This window comes from Lissotriton vulgaris, chromosome 7 (assembly GCF_964263255.1).
Source record: "Lissotriton vulgaris chromosome 7, aLisVul1.2, whole genome shotgun sequence".
Classification (NCBI taxonomy): domain Eukaryota; kingdom Metazoa; phylum Chordata; class Amphibia; order Caudata; family Salamandridae; genus Lissotriton; species Lissotriton vulgaris.
The window spans coordinates 1728724892-1728740176 of NC_141695.1; the positions used below are offsets into that span (position 1 = coordinate 1728724892).

At 46.5% G+C, this 15285-nt stretch overlaps 1 protein-coding gene across 1 annotated transcript; it reads right to left on the reverse strand.

The window, feature by feature from the left end:
* Positions 1–307: 307 nt before the first annotated feature.
* LOC147706473 (uncharacterized) lies at positions 308–8289 on the reverse strand. The gene is made up of 4 exons (XM_086929087.1): positions 8148–8289; positions 5828–6081; positions 4469–4561; positions 308–691 (listed from the first exon to the last, which is right to left on the reverse strand). The coding sequence occupies exons 1-4, from the start codon at positions 8287–8289 to the stop codon at positions 308–310; spliced, it is 873 nt and encodes a 290-aa protein (XP_086785213.1).
* Positions 8290–15285: the final 6996 nt, after the last annotated feature.

Below are 15285 nucleotides of genomic sequence, written 5' to 3' on the forward strand. Positions count from 1 at the left end.
TCTTAAATTTCCGCCCCATGTTTTCTTCACAATGACCGCGGAGAAACACATTCTTATGAACCAGATGAATACTTATTGCTACACCCATCTTTTCGCTTCATGTTACCTATAGATTGTCCGCTATATGGTGCCATGACCTATATATTTGCTAGTCGGCCATTGACCCCCATCTTTTTATATGCCACACCCCCTAGTGCAATGATTTTCATCCCTTCTTGAAAAGCACTTCAAAGGAATCGAGTCATTCAATCCTGTTTAAAGCTTCTTGTTGTTGGGTGCTTTGGTGTCAATGTGGATCCCAAGTCCTCTAAGATTTGACGTGTGGTCTGCTCAGTGGGTGATTGTAGGGTAACTGCTGCTGTTGGTAGTAGCTGTAAGGCTTGCCGAAGGCGTAGTGCGGAGCAGATGCATAATTGTACCCGTCTCCTTTCCAGGTGCCAGAGTAATCCATAGCCGAGTAATTTTGGTACATGTCCATGGCCGGCTGATAGACTTGACTCTGCTGTGGGCTCTCTCCCTGGTGTTTGGCAGCCCTGTCTTCTGGTAGCATCTGGTGTGCGTATGGCACCCCGGCATAGGTTTGGTAGGGATGGCTGGCAACTCGCTGAACAGTTCCAACGGGTTGATGCGCCTTATACCCTTGGGGGAGATGTTGTGGGACATCGGTTCCACCGGCTGGCCAGGATCCACCCTGGAATAAGAGAAAAGTCATGAACTACAAGCAGAAAGCAGAAAACAAACCCACACCGCATCCAGGCTGAATACTTCAGGTGTATGTATGACATTACAACGAATACTTTTACAACGCATGCCTTTACAATGCATTTTTTACAACGCGAAATCCTTTACAACGCATTCCATTACAATGCATGCCATTACACCGAATTGTCTAAAAACTACCATTACAACGCATTCCATTACAACGCATACTACCTTTACAACGCATACCATTACATTGCATGCATGGTAAGTGTTGGATAGTGTAGGGGTAAAAATTACTATTCTAACTCCAAGGGGTGCAACAGTAGGGTAAGTGTTGGATAGTGTAGGGGTAAAATTACTATTCTAACTCCAGGGGGTGCAACAGTAGATTTAAGTTTTGGATAGTGTAAGGGTACTATGCATTGTGATGGTATGCGTTGTAATGACTGCGTTATAATGACATGCGTTGTAGTGTCATGCGTTGTAATGGTTGTGTTGTAATGGCATGCGATGTAATGGATCTTGCATTGAAAAAGTTTTGTTGTAATGGTAGTGCGTTGTAAAAGTTGCGCTGTAAAGGTTGTTTGCCCTTCAGGTCAGTGCCACCCCTTGGTCGGCATTGCTGTTCCTTGATAACACATGTTAGCTTTGACCACCTCTGTGTCACGTGCAACACTGACTCGCTCATCTTGGGAGTTGAGCTGTTTGGGTGCTAGTGAGCGGATCTGTGAGGAATAATCTACTGCTTTAACTGTGGAGTGGTGTGAACCTGCTTATTGATGGTGGTGTGAACTACCTCTTGTGTTGTGGGTCCAAATGACTAGGAATGGCTTGTGGTTTGTACTAGAGACTGATAAATGAGGGAATTGCTATCTGTACTGGAAATAATACAATTACCTGCAACCATAACGATGCATATGTGCCAACTAATAGAGCGAGTGAGACACTAAGGAGTATATCTACAAGGGAATGGCGCAGTGCGGTGCTGCGGGCAAATTTACAGCGATGCGCCATTTAAAAAATGCAGGGAATACAGTGCACCCTTGTGTTTCCCTTGCGCTAAAAAAGGCTAACTATCGCCAACACAATAATGCAAGGGTGCCAGCATTGCAGGGAATGGTTGTATGTGCAGTAGGGACATCTTTAATGGCATGTTGCTTTCTATGTGTGCTCTAGAATGCAGCACACACAAAGAGCAAAAACGAAGATAAATAACGGCAATTATCCTTGTTGCAGCAATCTAACGCTGGCTTCTGAATGGTGACTCTGGGACAGCGTCAAAAAGCAACAGGAGTTACAGTAGAACTCCCAAAGCGACACTCCGGGTACCATATTTATAAATTGGCATCAAGTCACGCAAATTGGCTTAACGCTTCTTTGTAAATATGGAGCAGGGTATTATGCCACAGGAACATCTGCAAAAGTGCTGTTCCGGTAGCGCAATCCCCTTGTAAATATGCTCCACATTGCACTGTGAGGATCAATAAACATCGGGATTCATGGAGGAGACAGATGTGGGGGAGAGGCCTAATGTATTTGGGAATAACTTGCCTACCTACTGCAGGGAACTCGTGAACCTGATGATCGACTGAGGGGGAGCAATTTATTGGATTGTGGATTGATAACCGTGTAGGCTCATACAAAGACAAGCTGCTATCTTAGGGGTTGATGGCCGCTCATTGTCGAGTGGTGGGTGGGTTGAATTCTTTGGATTGTGGACCAATGCCCCAGGTGGTCAGTGCTGTTGTTTAAGCTTCAGACGGATTAACTTTTGAATATTGGATCCAGACCTTAAATTATTGGGAGTGCAGAGGCAAAGCTGCTTAATCAGAAGACCGCTGGCAGATGGCTGTAAAGTCAGACAGCTGGTCAGAAATATAGGGATATAGATAGATGCATAGGTGACCGTTGATTAGAATGATAGGGATATAGATACATGGGTGACTGCTGGTTAGAATGATAGAGAGAGAGATAGATGCATAGGTAACTGCTGGTCAGAATGATGGGGCTAAAGATGCATAGGTGACTGCTGGTTAGAATGATAGGGATATACATGCATAGGTGTCTTCTGGTTAAAATGATAGGGGGCTAGCTGCATATGCGACTGCTTGTTAAAATGATAGGGAGAGAGATAGATGCATGGGTGACTGCTGGTTAGAATGATAGGGATATAAATGCATAGGTGGCGTCTGGTTAGAATTATAGGGAGAGAGATAGATGCATAGGTAACTGCTGGTCAGAATGATGGGGTTAAAGATGCATAGTTGACTGCTGGTTAGAATGATAAGGATGCAAATGCATAGGTGACTGCTTTTTAAATTGATAGGGAGTTAGATAGATGCATAGGTGACTGCTGGTTAGAATGATAGGGAGATAGATGCATAGGCGACTGTTGGTTATAATGGTAGAGAGATAGATGCATTGTTGACTTCTGGTTAGAATGATAGGGGGCTGGATGCATAGGTAACTGCTTTTTAAAATGATACTGAGATATATAGTTGCATAGGAGACTTCTGGTTAGAATGATAGAGAGTTAGATAGATGGACAGGCAACTGCTGGTTAGAATGATGGGGATATAATTGCATAGGTGACTTCTGGTTAGAATGATAGGGATAAAGATGCATAGGTGACTTCTGGTTAAAATGATAGGGGGCTAGATGCATAGGTGACTGCTTTTTAAAATAATAGGGAGATGGATGCATAGGAGGATAAAGTGAATGGACACACCTGTGTGTTGTACTGGGACACACATTAAGGGCCTGGCAGGCAGAATTGTTCATTTAACTTGATGGATCTTTTGAGATAAATAGGAAACCACTGACTTTGAATAGAAGGAGCTGCTTTTCAAGAGAATTTTAAGTCTGTGAACCAGGGTTAGTTGGGCCAATAGAATAACTGAGCTGTTGACGGTGCGTGCAGGATGTCAGACATAAGACATTCTTTAAACAGGTGTCTATGTACTTTTCATCTTTTATTCTACTTCAGTATAATAATTACATAGGCCAACTTATGTACAAGAAAAAAACATTGCCTCGCTTGTCACTTCAAAACGTTTTAGCTTCTTACATCCCAATCAAACAAAATGTTCAATATCCCTAAATCCACAATATACTAATTATATGACTTCCTTTTCATAAGAATGTTAGTCAAATATTCCAAATAGTTGTTAATGGAATGGCTGGATCAAACTGTGAAACCACTTCTGATCTTAGGGGTTTCACTGGTTGATTCAACCATTAGATTAACAACAATTTGGGAAAATGTGACCAACTTTCATCTGAAAAGGATGGGATATAAATATGTTGTAGATATAGGGATATTGGAAATTTGTTTCAAAGGGACGTAGGAAACTAGAAAAAGAAATAATGATGTGACAACTGAAACAACTATTTTTCTTGCACATAAACGTGCATTTGTCTATATGTATTTGTGTAGAATCAATGATGAAAAGTTTATAGAAACTTGTTTAAAGAATTTCTTATTGCTCTTTACGTGGGTTGGACTTATACATATGAATTTGGGAAAATGTATGCTCCCTTTTTATTGATTAAGTAAACACAGAGTAGGTGAGAAAGGGTACTGACCTAAAAGGTTTGGAGCAGCGCTTGCTAATTTGTCGAACGAACAATTTACTTGCAGAAATGTCATTTGGTTCGCTGTTGGGACATGTGATGCCTCAAGTATGGTGCGGATGTGCAGCTGAACTTTAGTAAGCCTAGTCGAAAAGACATATTGGGTGGTGTTGCTAACCTTGGGTGAACTTACCTGTGGTAGCCAGTAGGACTTGTCCATCATCCATATAGTCTCCTTCTGGCATCTCTTAAACTTCATCCGCCGGTTCTGGAACCACGTCTTCACCTGTCGAGAGGAGCAAGAGACTGTTTACCATCACAGCTTTACTATAACCATGCAGCTAATTCTACAACCTCTAATGTGCCAGGACTGAAGCTGGTAGAGAAAATTGAGACTGATAAAGAACTGCTAACTCTATTGGAGAATTATTTTTAATGTAAAGCCATTGAAAGCTAAAATAATGGAAATTGATTACAGAGAAACCAAACCAGTGAATTTGATAAAGTCCTAAACTATTTACCAAGTTATTTTATCTGGTTTTAAAATTGAATATAGGTTGTACGTTTTGTCGGGTTGTGACTGTGTAAGATCTAGGGCCAGATGTATTAATGGGTTTGACCCATTCTGTGTCAATGGAAAAATGTGTTCATGCACATGACCCTTAGTTTCCACACTATATGTTGCAAAAGTTGTTTTTTGAAATCTACGTTCACTTGTAACCTCAGGAAGGATTGTGTTGTATCACACACTGTGTAGTCCCTCATCTATTACTGACCTGCTCCTGAAGTGTTTTCCTGGTGTCTTGCACTAAGTGCACGCCCTAAGGCACAGATGTATGAAGGGTTGGTGCCATCCTTGCCACTGTCATGCAAGGGGACGCAAAACTCATAATGATTTACCGAGCGCACGGTGATGCAAAACCTAGAATATGATTTACCAAACCATGCAAGGCCTCCTGCACAAAAGCAATCCAGCCTGCATGGCACAAGGGGGTCTGCGCTGGGCTGAAGACTGTGCCAGCACAGGCAGGGCGCAGGAATGCCCCTCGTCTTGACAGACATGGAACGTTCCTGCCCCTCTTGTATTGCATTAAAAATGGATAACTATGGCCCTGAGTGTTTTGAGCCAGCAGTCGAGGATGGGGGCGAGTAAGTCGCCACCGTTGCTCATGGTGGATGATGTGTACTAGTTTCAAGTTTATTTTATTTGTTAGATTAATTCAAATCCTACAAAAATAGCTAAAACATTAAAAAAAAATCAAAATTATAAAACAATGCATCATTCCAACTTATATCCAAAAACTTGATTATGGATCATACAGATTAAGTTATAAAGCGATCAATCATTTAGGATTATGTGCAAATACTTGATTCTATATTATACATGTTAGCGCAATCCCTTAATATATCAAGTAAAAGCCTCCAACTTTTTTTCCACAGGATTTGTACTACCCATGTGCAACTTGTGAATACCCCGGAGCATAGCATCAGCCTGTGAGCATCCTGCCCCAAGCCCCCCTCGTCGCCCCCTCCCCTCCCAGAGCCTCCGTACCTGTTTGCAGGTGAGGCTGAGCGAGGCCGCCACCTCCCGGGTCTGCAGCGGGCTCAGGTACTGCTGCGCCTGGAAGCGCTGGTTCAGCGCCACCAGCTGCTCCGGCGTGAAGCTCGTCCGCGCCTTCGGTTTCTTCTTCGGGCTCTTGGCGTCGTCCGAGGCCCAGGGCGCCGGGGGCTCCGCCTCGGGGCTCGTGGCCGAGTCCGGCGGGGTGTACCGGCCGCTCTGGGGGATGGAGGGGGCGTAGGGCTGGACTGGGGTGAAAAGGAGAAACTGGGTTAGATCACAGGGAGATTCTCTCACTCTGGCCTGGGCAACGGCCTGCTTAGTACACTCATATATTTCTTTAAATGCCAGTGCCTCGACGAGGAAAGCGCTTTTCAGTACCATTATTTTGTGTAATAGAAACGCCTATTATTTGAAGCTCTCAGAAATGGCAGACATCCGCAAAGAAGCGCTATGTACAAAACGTTATTGGTGTTTTAGAACTATGGGGCATATTATCAAGAACGTCGATAGAATTATCGACCCTTTAGCGGCAGAAAACTGCCGCTAAAGCGGCGATAAGGGGCTTGATAATATGCCCTTGTAAATTCCCATAGCAGCCCTGGTTAACGCCAGAACCTGGGCTGCTATGGGAATTCACAAGAGCATATTATCACGCCCATTATCGCCGCTTTAGCTGCAGTTTTCTGCCTATAAAGTGGCGATAATTCTATCGACGTTCTTGATAATATGCCCCCATATCACTATGTAACATTTACCAGCGTAATTGTTATTAAATGTGGGATGCTGCTTAAGTGGGTATAGAAACCTGTGCTGCTCAGCGAGATAGTTTCAGCGGTATAGTTCCATACGGATGTGTCTTAACGGCTAGAACTACCGACCTTGAAGCTGGGAAACCACGGTCGTTTCTGGCGCATCCTGGTTCTGGGAAATCCCGTAAACTCCCCGGGCAGATTTACAAGCCCCTTGCGCACGTTTGCGTCATTTTTAACATGGGACAAGTGAAGCAAAAGTGGCGCTATGGGCTTGTAAATCTGAGCTGGTAAATGTTTCTGCCCGTGCCTAAAAATGACTGTGTCCGTCTGTAATGCAACTGGTGCTCTTGTAAAGCTCTCGGATACCTTCGGGTCGAGCTATATAAAACTGTATTGTCTACTTCAAAAGAAGCACCCATTGTAATAACTATACACTTTACCAGTCTTTGTGTAGCGTCTTGGCAACCGTGGTGTGCTTAAGCATTTGCTGCTCTCTGCTGGTCATATTAGGAACTTCAACCATCGTTGTCATCTCTTACCTGTAGAGGCGAACAACGGGGTTGTAGTAGCAAAGGATGTAGGCGTGAGAGAAATGGAGAAGAAATGGATTCTCTAGAGCCCTACGCAGAATGGGGCACCTTAGGATACAAATAGAAAGCGCTATAGAATAAGAGGCCGGTCAGGAAGCGCCTTTTAAGCAGTGGCGTCTCTTTTCTTTCAATTCACTTGCTAGCGCTCAGCTTTGTAGCTTCGCAGCGCTATAGGTATGCAGCGTTACTGTATCCAGCTAGTATATAATCGTGCAAAGCCAAGGCTTACTCGCCAGGAGCAGGCGTGCATGGCAGTAAAAAGACCGACTAACGGGGTCCTTTAAGCGACTACTGTAGATGAACATGAAAATCGGACAACGTGTTCCTGCTAACATGGAAAGATAAAATGAAGGGCGCAGGTAAATTAAAGTCAAAAGATTCATGCGCGCCAGTGGATTAGCTCCTGGAAGCGATTCCGTGTTAGATAATACGCTATACAGGACCAGCTCCTAGAAGCGATTTCGTGTTGGATATACGCTATACAGGACCAGCTCCTAGAAGCGATTTCTTGTTAGATAATACGCTATACAGCAGATTTACGTCACTTCCCTGGAAGAGATGACGCTCGTTTTAACAAAGAATCGCCAGTCTGCACTAATGTCCGACACTCCGAGGTTTCCCGCTAAATGCAGCGCTTCTTGTTTTTCCTCGAACTCGAGTGGTAGGCCCTAAAAATAACGCCTTGGCGTCGGGTCTCGATGGAGCATTTGTCGCTTTTGTTAGAAAATTAAATCAAGAGATATAAAAATTGAACTGGTGAATTGTATGTATGGATTAGTTAATTATTATAGTAAAAAAATGTGGGTGCACGCCTAAGTAAACCCACGAGTGAAAAGGTAGGTATAGGCAAGCGCGTAACGTAGTTAAATAAATGCTCTCTACGCAATGATTGCATTGCAGGCTACAATCCTTAATATATGTATTTGTAAACACATGGCCGATGTATACAGCAACACGTTGTGGTCTCACCTTGCAGGGCTGGGTCGCCCTTCCCGGGTCCCGGCGCGTAGGGCGGCCCCTCGGCCCAGGTGTCGAGGGGGGTGCTGGCCCTCGGCGGGTAGGGCAGGTATCCGTTCACCGTCAGGTGGGGGTTCATTCCGGGGGCTGGCATGGGTGAGGGCCTTCGGGAGAGCTGGGGAGGGATTGATGCCCGCTGGAGATATGACCCCCGTGCGGCCGGGCCGCTCTTATAGCTAGGGCTGACCCCACTAAGGGGGGGGGGGGGGGGCAATGCATGGGGGGGCAGCCAGGTAAGGGGAGGGGCCAGAAGAGCTGCTTTATCGTCACCACGGAATAAAAACATACAATTTATTTGAGGAGAGAAAAACATTTTATACAAACAATGAAAACTCTCCAAGGGCCCGATAGGCCGGACTGGTCAGTGTGTGGGCCGTTTTTTGGCCGTTTGTGGGTCTCCTTGTGGTCTGCAGGGCCTTTTTGTCTGTGGTTTTCAGCAAAGATTGCCTGCAGCAAGCACAATCTTGCAATCTTCCATATCGTGCAAAGAATGTACACAGCGCGACTTTACAAGTGCAAAGCTGCTCTATTTTGCAAAAATGACGAATTGTTTAGCTTTCTAACTTGCTAATGGGGGCCACTTTTATTTTTCTGCCCAGACCTATTGTCGGTCCCAGTCCGGCCCAGGCCTACCATCCACCCAGAGCTGCTAATTGCCTTCAACAACTCCCGCACAGCTCTGCTGCGCTCCACACCCACCTGCACCCCAAATCTATCCGCCCTCTCGGCAGTCCAAGTACATGGACACAGCCCCAGACAACTCTTCACCTCCAGGGATGTCCAGAAAGCTCCTTGGCTCTAGCATCTCTTCAACCCTCACCCCCCCCCCCCCCCCCTTATGTTTACAGCTCCTGCAGCTTTCTGTGTCCTGTTTTCCACAGCCCTTGGCAGTGGAATCTCCTGCGGGGCAGGTCGCCGGCCGGCCATGCTCTCACATCCCAGTCTCTCTCAGCAATGTCTGTGTTCACAACGCATCGCTGCAGCCCCAGACCGCCCTCTCGAAATAGAGTTAACGGGGTGAGACTTTACCCCAGCGGCCTCGACTCTATGGTCTTTTGAAGGGGGCTGCCTGTCAGCGGACACAGATGGTCCACCTGACCTTTCTCTAAATGACGCAGAAAGAGAGGCAGCTATCGACAACCATAGAAACAACACAAGAGACACATTGAAACACACAGCCAGGGAGGGGCCCATCACTGAGAGAAGAAACGTAAACTTACAAGAGAGAAGATACACCTGCAGTGTCTGACTCTTGTACTACACACAGCAAGAGTGGCGCCCCCTACCGACCACAGAAGCACACTCCTACAGTAAGACAGGGGACGCAAGGTCACAACCCGCAGCAGGGCACACGGCTGGCAGCCGCAGTGCCGCCTCTCGTGGGTGAAACGTGTATGTAAAGTCTGGCTTATTCTGGCGGGTGCTTCATGCGACGGGTGGTCTCATATATGTATTAATCCTCATCAGGGCCACTGACGCCAAATCCAGCCGAACAGGAGGCCCCTCGAAGGGGAACCCGCCCCCGCCTCAGAGACGCGCCTGTGCGGCTTTGCAAGGGTGAACGCGAGAGTCCCCGCATTGGGATGTTTTTGTTCAAGGTCACACCGAGCGCCCGGGAGCGACGGGATTCCCAGGCTCAGTTGTTTGAATCAATTTGAAAACCTCATTCCTAAAACAACAGTTAGGCTTTCACGGTATTAAGAGGGCAGAGGAAGGCCGCTCCTCGCCCTCTATTCCGGGAAGGGGGGGTGGGGGGGGGTGCTGCAACAACACCATAACGAGCCACTCAGCCCCGCTCCGGGGGCGCCATCGGTGGGCGCTTCTCACCTCCTCATCACCTGGGAATGGCCCAGGCCGCTGCAGCTGGGGCCACTGGGCTGCCAGGGCGGCTGACCCCGGCCTATTCAGCCCCCCAGCTGGGGGCCGAGGGTCCAAATGATGCCCCCCTCCGCTCACAAAAACACAGGAAACAATGACGCCCTCAACCACGTCCTGGCACAGAAACCAACAAGAAAAGCGTAAGGAGTGTCTATAAAATTATTTGTAGCAGCCCCCACGCAGGAATTCATCCTGAGGTTGCTTCCCAACTTGGAAAAATCGGCGCACAAATGTACAACGGGTCATATCGGTGCAGTTATGTGTTTTCTGGAAATTGTAATGTTTATGGCATGTTTTTAGTTTTTTTCACAACTTTTTACAGCACCTATTATGTATTTTTTTCATTTTCTGTGGTTTGCTTCCTCCCTGCCGGCCTACGATGCAATGTAATATCCTTCTGCTGTTTACTGTGTGTTTGTAAAGCGCTCTGAAACCTACGAGTTAAGCTAGCGCTATATAAAACTTTAAAAAATAATAACCCCCCTCTCCCCTTTCTCAGAATGGACGCCTCGGCCCACAGCAGCAGTACATGACGTGTCATGGCGTGGAGTGCCTCTGGCAGCATCGTCGCTCCCAGAAGCCTCTGCGCCTTGCTGCTCTCCGCCTGCTGGTGCCCGCTGGTGACCTGGCACCGCCCGGGTCCATGAGGCTAGGTACCCTGTAAACATCGAGCGTCATCAAGGTTTAATATGCCACTTGCTAAGGCCTCGCAGGGGGGGATAAGTGACTGTAGTGCCTAAAGGTCTCAGGAGTTATCTTCGACGCGTAGGCGTGTGGAGTTTCTGCTTGATTTCCATTAATACCCGGAGCTTTCAGTGGCCCGGCTCACTCCGTGGCCCAGACCCGGAAATATTTTAAAACACATTGAAATGGGTGTCTATCAGATAAAGGATTGTGTAGTAAATGTGTCAAATGTATAGTTATGGGAAAATCTATGCAGCCGCACAATTGCATAATCCCAGTGGCCCTGCCTTTGCTCAAGTCCTTCTCTTTACAGTCAAAACAATGATTAATTTCCCAGCAGTGAAGATTGACTTTAAAAACCCTTCAGGCGATCCGTGGCAGCGAGGCTCCTGGTAACATTTGCCATGGTTTACTTCATTTGGCAGTCCCTAAGTGTATCTGCTTTTTCCAGATGCTGCATTTCTGCAGGTTACTTTTGTGCCACCTGTGGTTGTGGCATGGGGCATACTGTGAAACGAGTCGCCTCCAGGTGCCTGGGCGAGTTCATTTTGTGGGTGGGGCTCACCATGAGGTTCTACTGAGAGCTCTGGGATTGAGGAAGAGGGCACCAGGAGTTTTTTGCACTACTTGTACGTAGGTCATAAAGGTGTGCTTTAAGCCCCACACTGTTCAATCTGTATGTGAAACCGCTGGCCGCTGTCGTCAGGCAATGTGGCCTTACCATGACATCGTACGCCGACGACACGCAGCTGGCGGTGACACTTAGTGGGGACCCTGAGGTGAATGTGCCCAGATTCCGTGCAGGACTTATAGCTGTGGCTAATTGGATGCGTAACAACTGCCTACAGCTTAATGCTAAGAAAACCGAGGTCCTGATCTTAGGGAAGCAGGCGGAACTTTGGGGAGACCAGTGGTGGCCTCCCGAATTGGGGGTGTCTCCCATTCCAGCGGCCGAAGTTAAAAATCTGGGGGTCTGGCTGGATTCCAACCTCTCTTTCACCAACCATACAAAGAAGACTGCAGCTACCTGTTTTGGTATCCTGCGAGGACTAAGACCTGTCCTCAAATTCTTCGACCCTCCCACGCGGCAACTGGTGGTTCAGGCCTCTATCCTCTCTCGGCTGGACTACGGGAGTGCCCTGCTGCTTGGAGTTAATCAGGCTGAGGCTACTAGGCTTCAGAGGGTGCAGAATGCTGCTGCATGGGCCATTGTGGGCCTTCCGAGACGACGCTCCGTCTCCACCGTTCTGACTTCCCTTCACTGGCTTCCGGTCAGACAGAGAATCAAATTTAAGGCTCTCTGTCTAACATTTAAGATCCTGAAGCTTTCCTCCCCACCCGCCCTTGCGGGCCTTATTTCTTCGTATGTCCCTACGCGGTCCCTCAGGTCTGAATCTCACCATCTGGCGATTAAGCCCAGATTCAGACTGAGCAGGATGGGAGGACGCTCTTTTCGTATTCTGGCGGCTGATTTATGGAATTCCCTTCCTGTACACATTCGTGCCCTAAACAGCCTAACTCTTTTCAGACGCGCCATCAAAACCCACCTGTTCGCCTCTGTTAATTGATTCCCTTCTGCTCAGCTTTACCTGTTATGTTGTGGTACCTGATCAGGCGCCAGGACGCCCCTTCGCTGGGGCAGCTGTGCGCCAAATAAAAGTTATTAACATAACATAACATAACATACATGCTCATTCCATCCTTGGCCTCTCTGCAAAGCGTGCAGAGCAGTGGCTACATATGTGACAACTGTTATTACCACTGTATATGAAACCGTAAGAAGAATATACAGAGCCGTCAAAATATTGAAAATGTCAAAGGGGAGGGGTTACAGGTGGGGGAAAGGAGAGCAGGAGAGAGAGAAAGAAAAAAAAAGCGAGAAATGCAGTGGTGTGCAAAGAAGTTTCAAGAGCCGAAGGATGGCTGTGTGCTCTGGTGGGGTACGGCTGCCAGGGGGCGCCATCCACCTGCTGCCTCTCGCAGCTGCAGACATTTCCCCACTGCCAGGGCTGCTGAAATTGCACTATTGTTTCTAAACACCCTTTACAATGTTCACACTTCTGAAAGCCACAGTTGCCCAAAAGTTCCAGGCTCATGCATGACTAGCTGCCTCTATTCTTTTCGTCAAAGGACTTGAGTCCTTGTTTTTTGCTTTACAAAAATCCTAGACTACAAGTCCCAGAATGCATAGAAAATAACTTGGAACTTGGATTTCACAGGTGTCGGGGAATTATGACGAGTTGCAATTTCTCCGGTTTGCACACCGCGAGTCATTCTGGGCTTGATTCACAAACTGCACGTTGTAGTATAATATGTAAAGTAGTGCTTCAGTATTACTACTTACTTATCAAAAAGTTCTACGTACGTCCACTTCTCCTATATTGTCTGTGTGGGGATCCCTGCCCCAGTGCGGGAGATCTGCTCACATGTGGGCCTCATTTGTGAGGCCGTGCGTCACTTTTTGAGACACACCAGCAGCGTAAAAAATGTGCCTTGTTGCACCATATTTACAAAGTGATGCATCTAGGTAGATGCGTCACTTTGTAAACCCCTGCGCTACATTATACCTACGCCGGGTATAATGTATGCAGGGGGGGGGCGTTCTGACGCAAGAAAGGGTCATAGAAGTGACGCAGTGAAATCCTATATATTTCACTGCGCCACTTCTAGGACACAAATGCGTCAATTTCTTATGCCTGCCTCACAGCAGGCGTAAGACTGACGCTGGCCCTTTCACACGGTGCTTTGCCCATGTGAAAGGACACACTGCTGGAGTTGCGTCACTTTTGTGACACTCTCCAGCAATGCGTCACTTTTGCGCCATACAGATACGTCAGAAATACTGACGTATCTGTAACTCCTTGCCCCGTGATGCATCATACTGTAAATATGACGCATCATTGGTGTCGCAAGGAGGGCGCAGTGAAAAGTGACGCATCGCTGTTTTCACGCTGCAATGCATCACTTTTCATAAATGAGGCCCATGTAAGTTTAGTATTTTGTAGTGAACGTGGGATGGACCAGGGGGAGTGGTGCAATTGCAGATGTTCATCCCTGATTAGCATTCTTTTGCCGCAAACTCGAAGCTTGAAATGGTTTTGGTTTGACTTACACTGGACGCTCCTTTGTGTCTGTACAATGCTAACCCTCTAAGAAGAGCTATAATAATAGCAAAACGCATGTCAGGAGTTGCAATTATTAATTCTAGGTTAGCTTGAATAGCGTTTTACCAACCCAAAGCTGTAATACAGTGCCTGGAGTCAGAAAATACTTTTTTATTTTAGTGGTAGGCACTGTGCTAATCCTAAGCTTAAAGACTGTGCTGTAGAAATGGCAAAATACTTTTTCCTTTTCTAGCTCGGCTTGGATGGCACTGTGTTAAACCTGTGCTTAAAAACTTTGCTAGAAAAGCAGACATTTGAGGTGAGCAGAGTCAGAGTGTCGCTGGTTTTGTAGGGTGCTTTAAACAGGAGCTGCTCTACATCTAAACTTGGGAACTACCCATAATTCTCTGCTTCTTTTTTTGCATAAATATATATATGTGTATCTATATCTATACATCTATTTGTATCTATTTTTATATATATATATGAAAAAATAAATATATCTATATTGACTCAAAACACAGGTTAAAGTAGCATTATAGTTAAGTGAAATTTCCCCCCCTCCCGAGCCTTAGTATGCCCAGGGACCTCATCGCCAGAGACTCTGCACCTTTGCGTTAATTACTCTGGGCCCCATTGTCTTAGGCACTGCTCCTTCCAAATGGTTACCCAAAAACTCCCACTGTGACCTTGACTCTGGTGGTAACTTTCGTAGGGCAGTGGAAGCTTGCTCTTAGAGATGCTTATGGTTTGAAGGTACCTGTATTATAACATCATTAGACACATACAACAAATGTCAATATCTGGTTGGTGTTAAAAAGGCACATAATTTTATTAGACAAATAGAAAAATATAACAGTTAAAAATAACCACTACAAAGATAAACAGGAGTGTATACAACTTATAGGATCCAAGATATGACCCCAAAGGGATCTTAGCGCTTAGAAAATGAAAGCAGTCTCTTTTTGCCAATGCAGCTTATTGGACGTAAGCTACAGCCATTAAGGACTGGACAAAGTCCACTTAGGACTCTGCAGAGGGAAAAGTCACAAAGGGCAGGCAGATTAATGCTTCTTCATGGGGACTTTGGGAATTTGCTCCTGCAACTTATTTCTCATCATCTTCATCTTGGAGCAGTTGAGATGTGGTCACATTTTTCCAAAAACTCCGGTGTTTGGGTATGGCAGTCTCTCAAGTGGAATTCACAAGACCTAGGGTCTTATTATGAGTTTTGGCGGTGCGGGCAGGACCCCACAGCCACGCTCCCGCACAGCCGAGACTCACTGCCGCCTACCCGCCAGATTACAAGTTATTTGTAGTCTGGCGGCCAGGCGGTGTGGCGTTCCCAGGGTGGTGCCTCTTTTAAAGGCCGTCATGGCTTTGAAAAAGACACCATGATGGGAACGCCTGACAAGGTTCCTGCA

Coding starts and splice junctions, on each gene's coding strand:
- LOC147706473 (XM_086929087.1), bottom strand. CDS start 8,289: ATGCCAGCCCCCGGAATGAACCCCCACCTGACGGTGAACGGATACCTG. Junction 6,082..8,147: donor GGGCGACCCAGCCCTGCAAG/GTGAGACCACAA, acceptor TTTTCACCCCAG/TCCAGCCCTACGCCCCCTCC. Junction 692..4,468: donor AGTCCTACTGGCTACCACAG/GTAAGTTCACCC, acceptor CTCTTATTCCAG/GGTGGATCCTGGCCAGCCGG.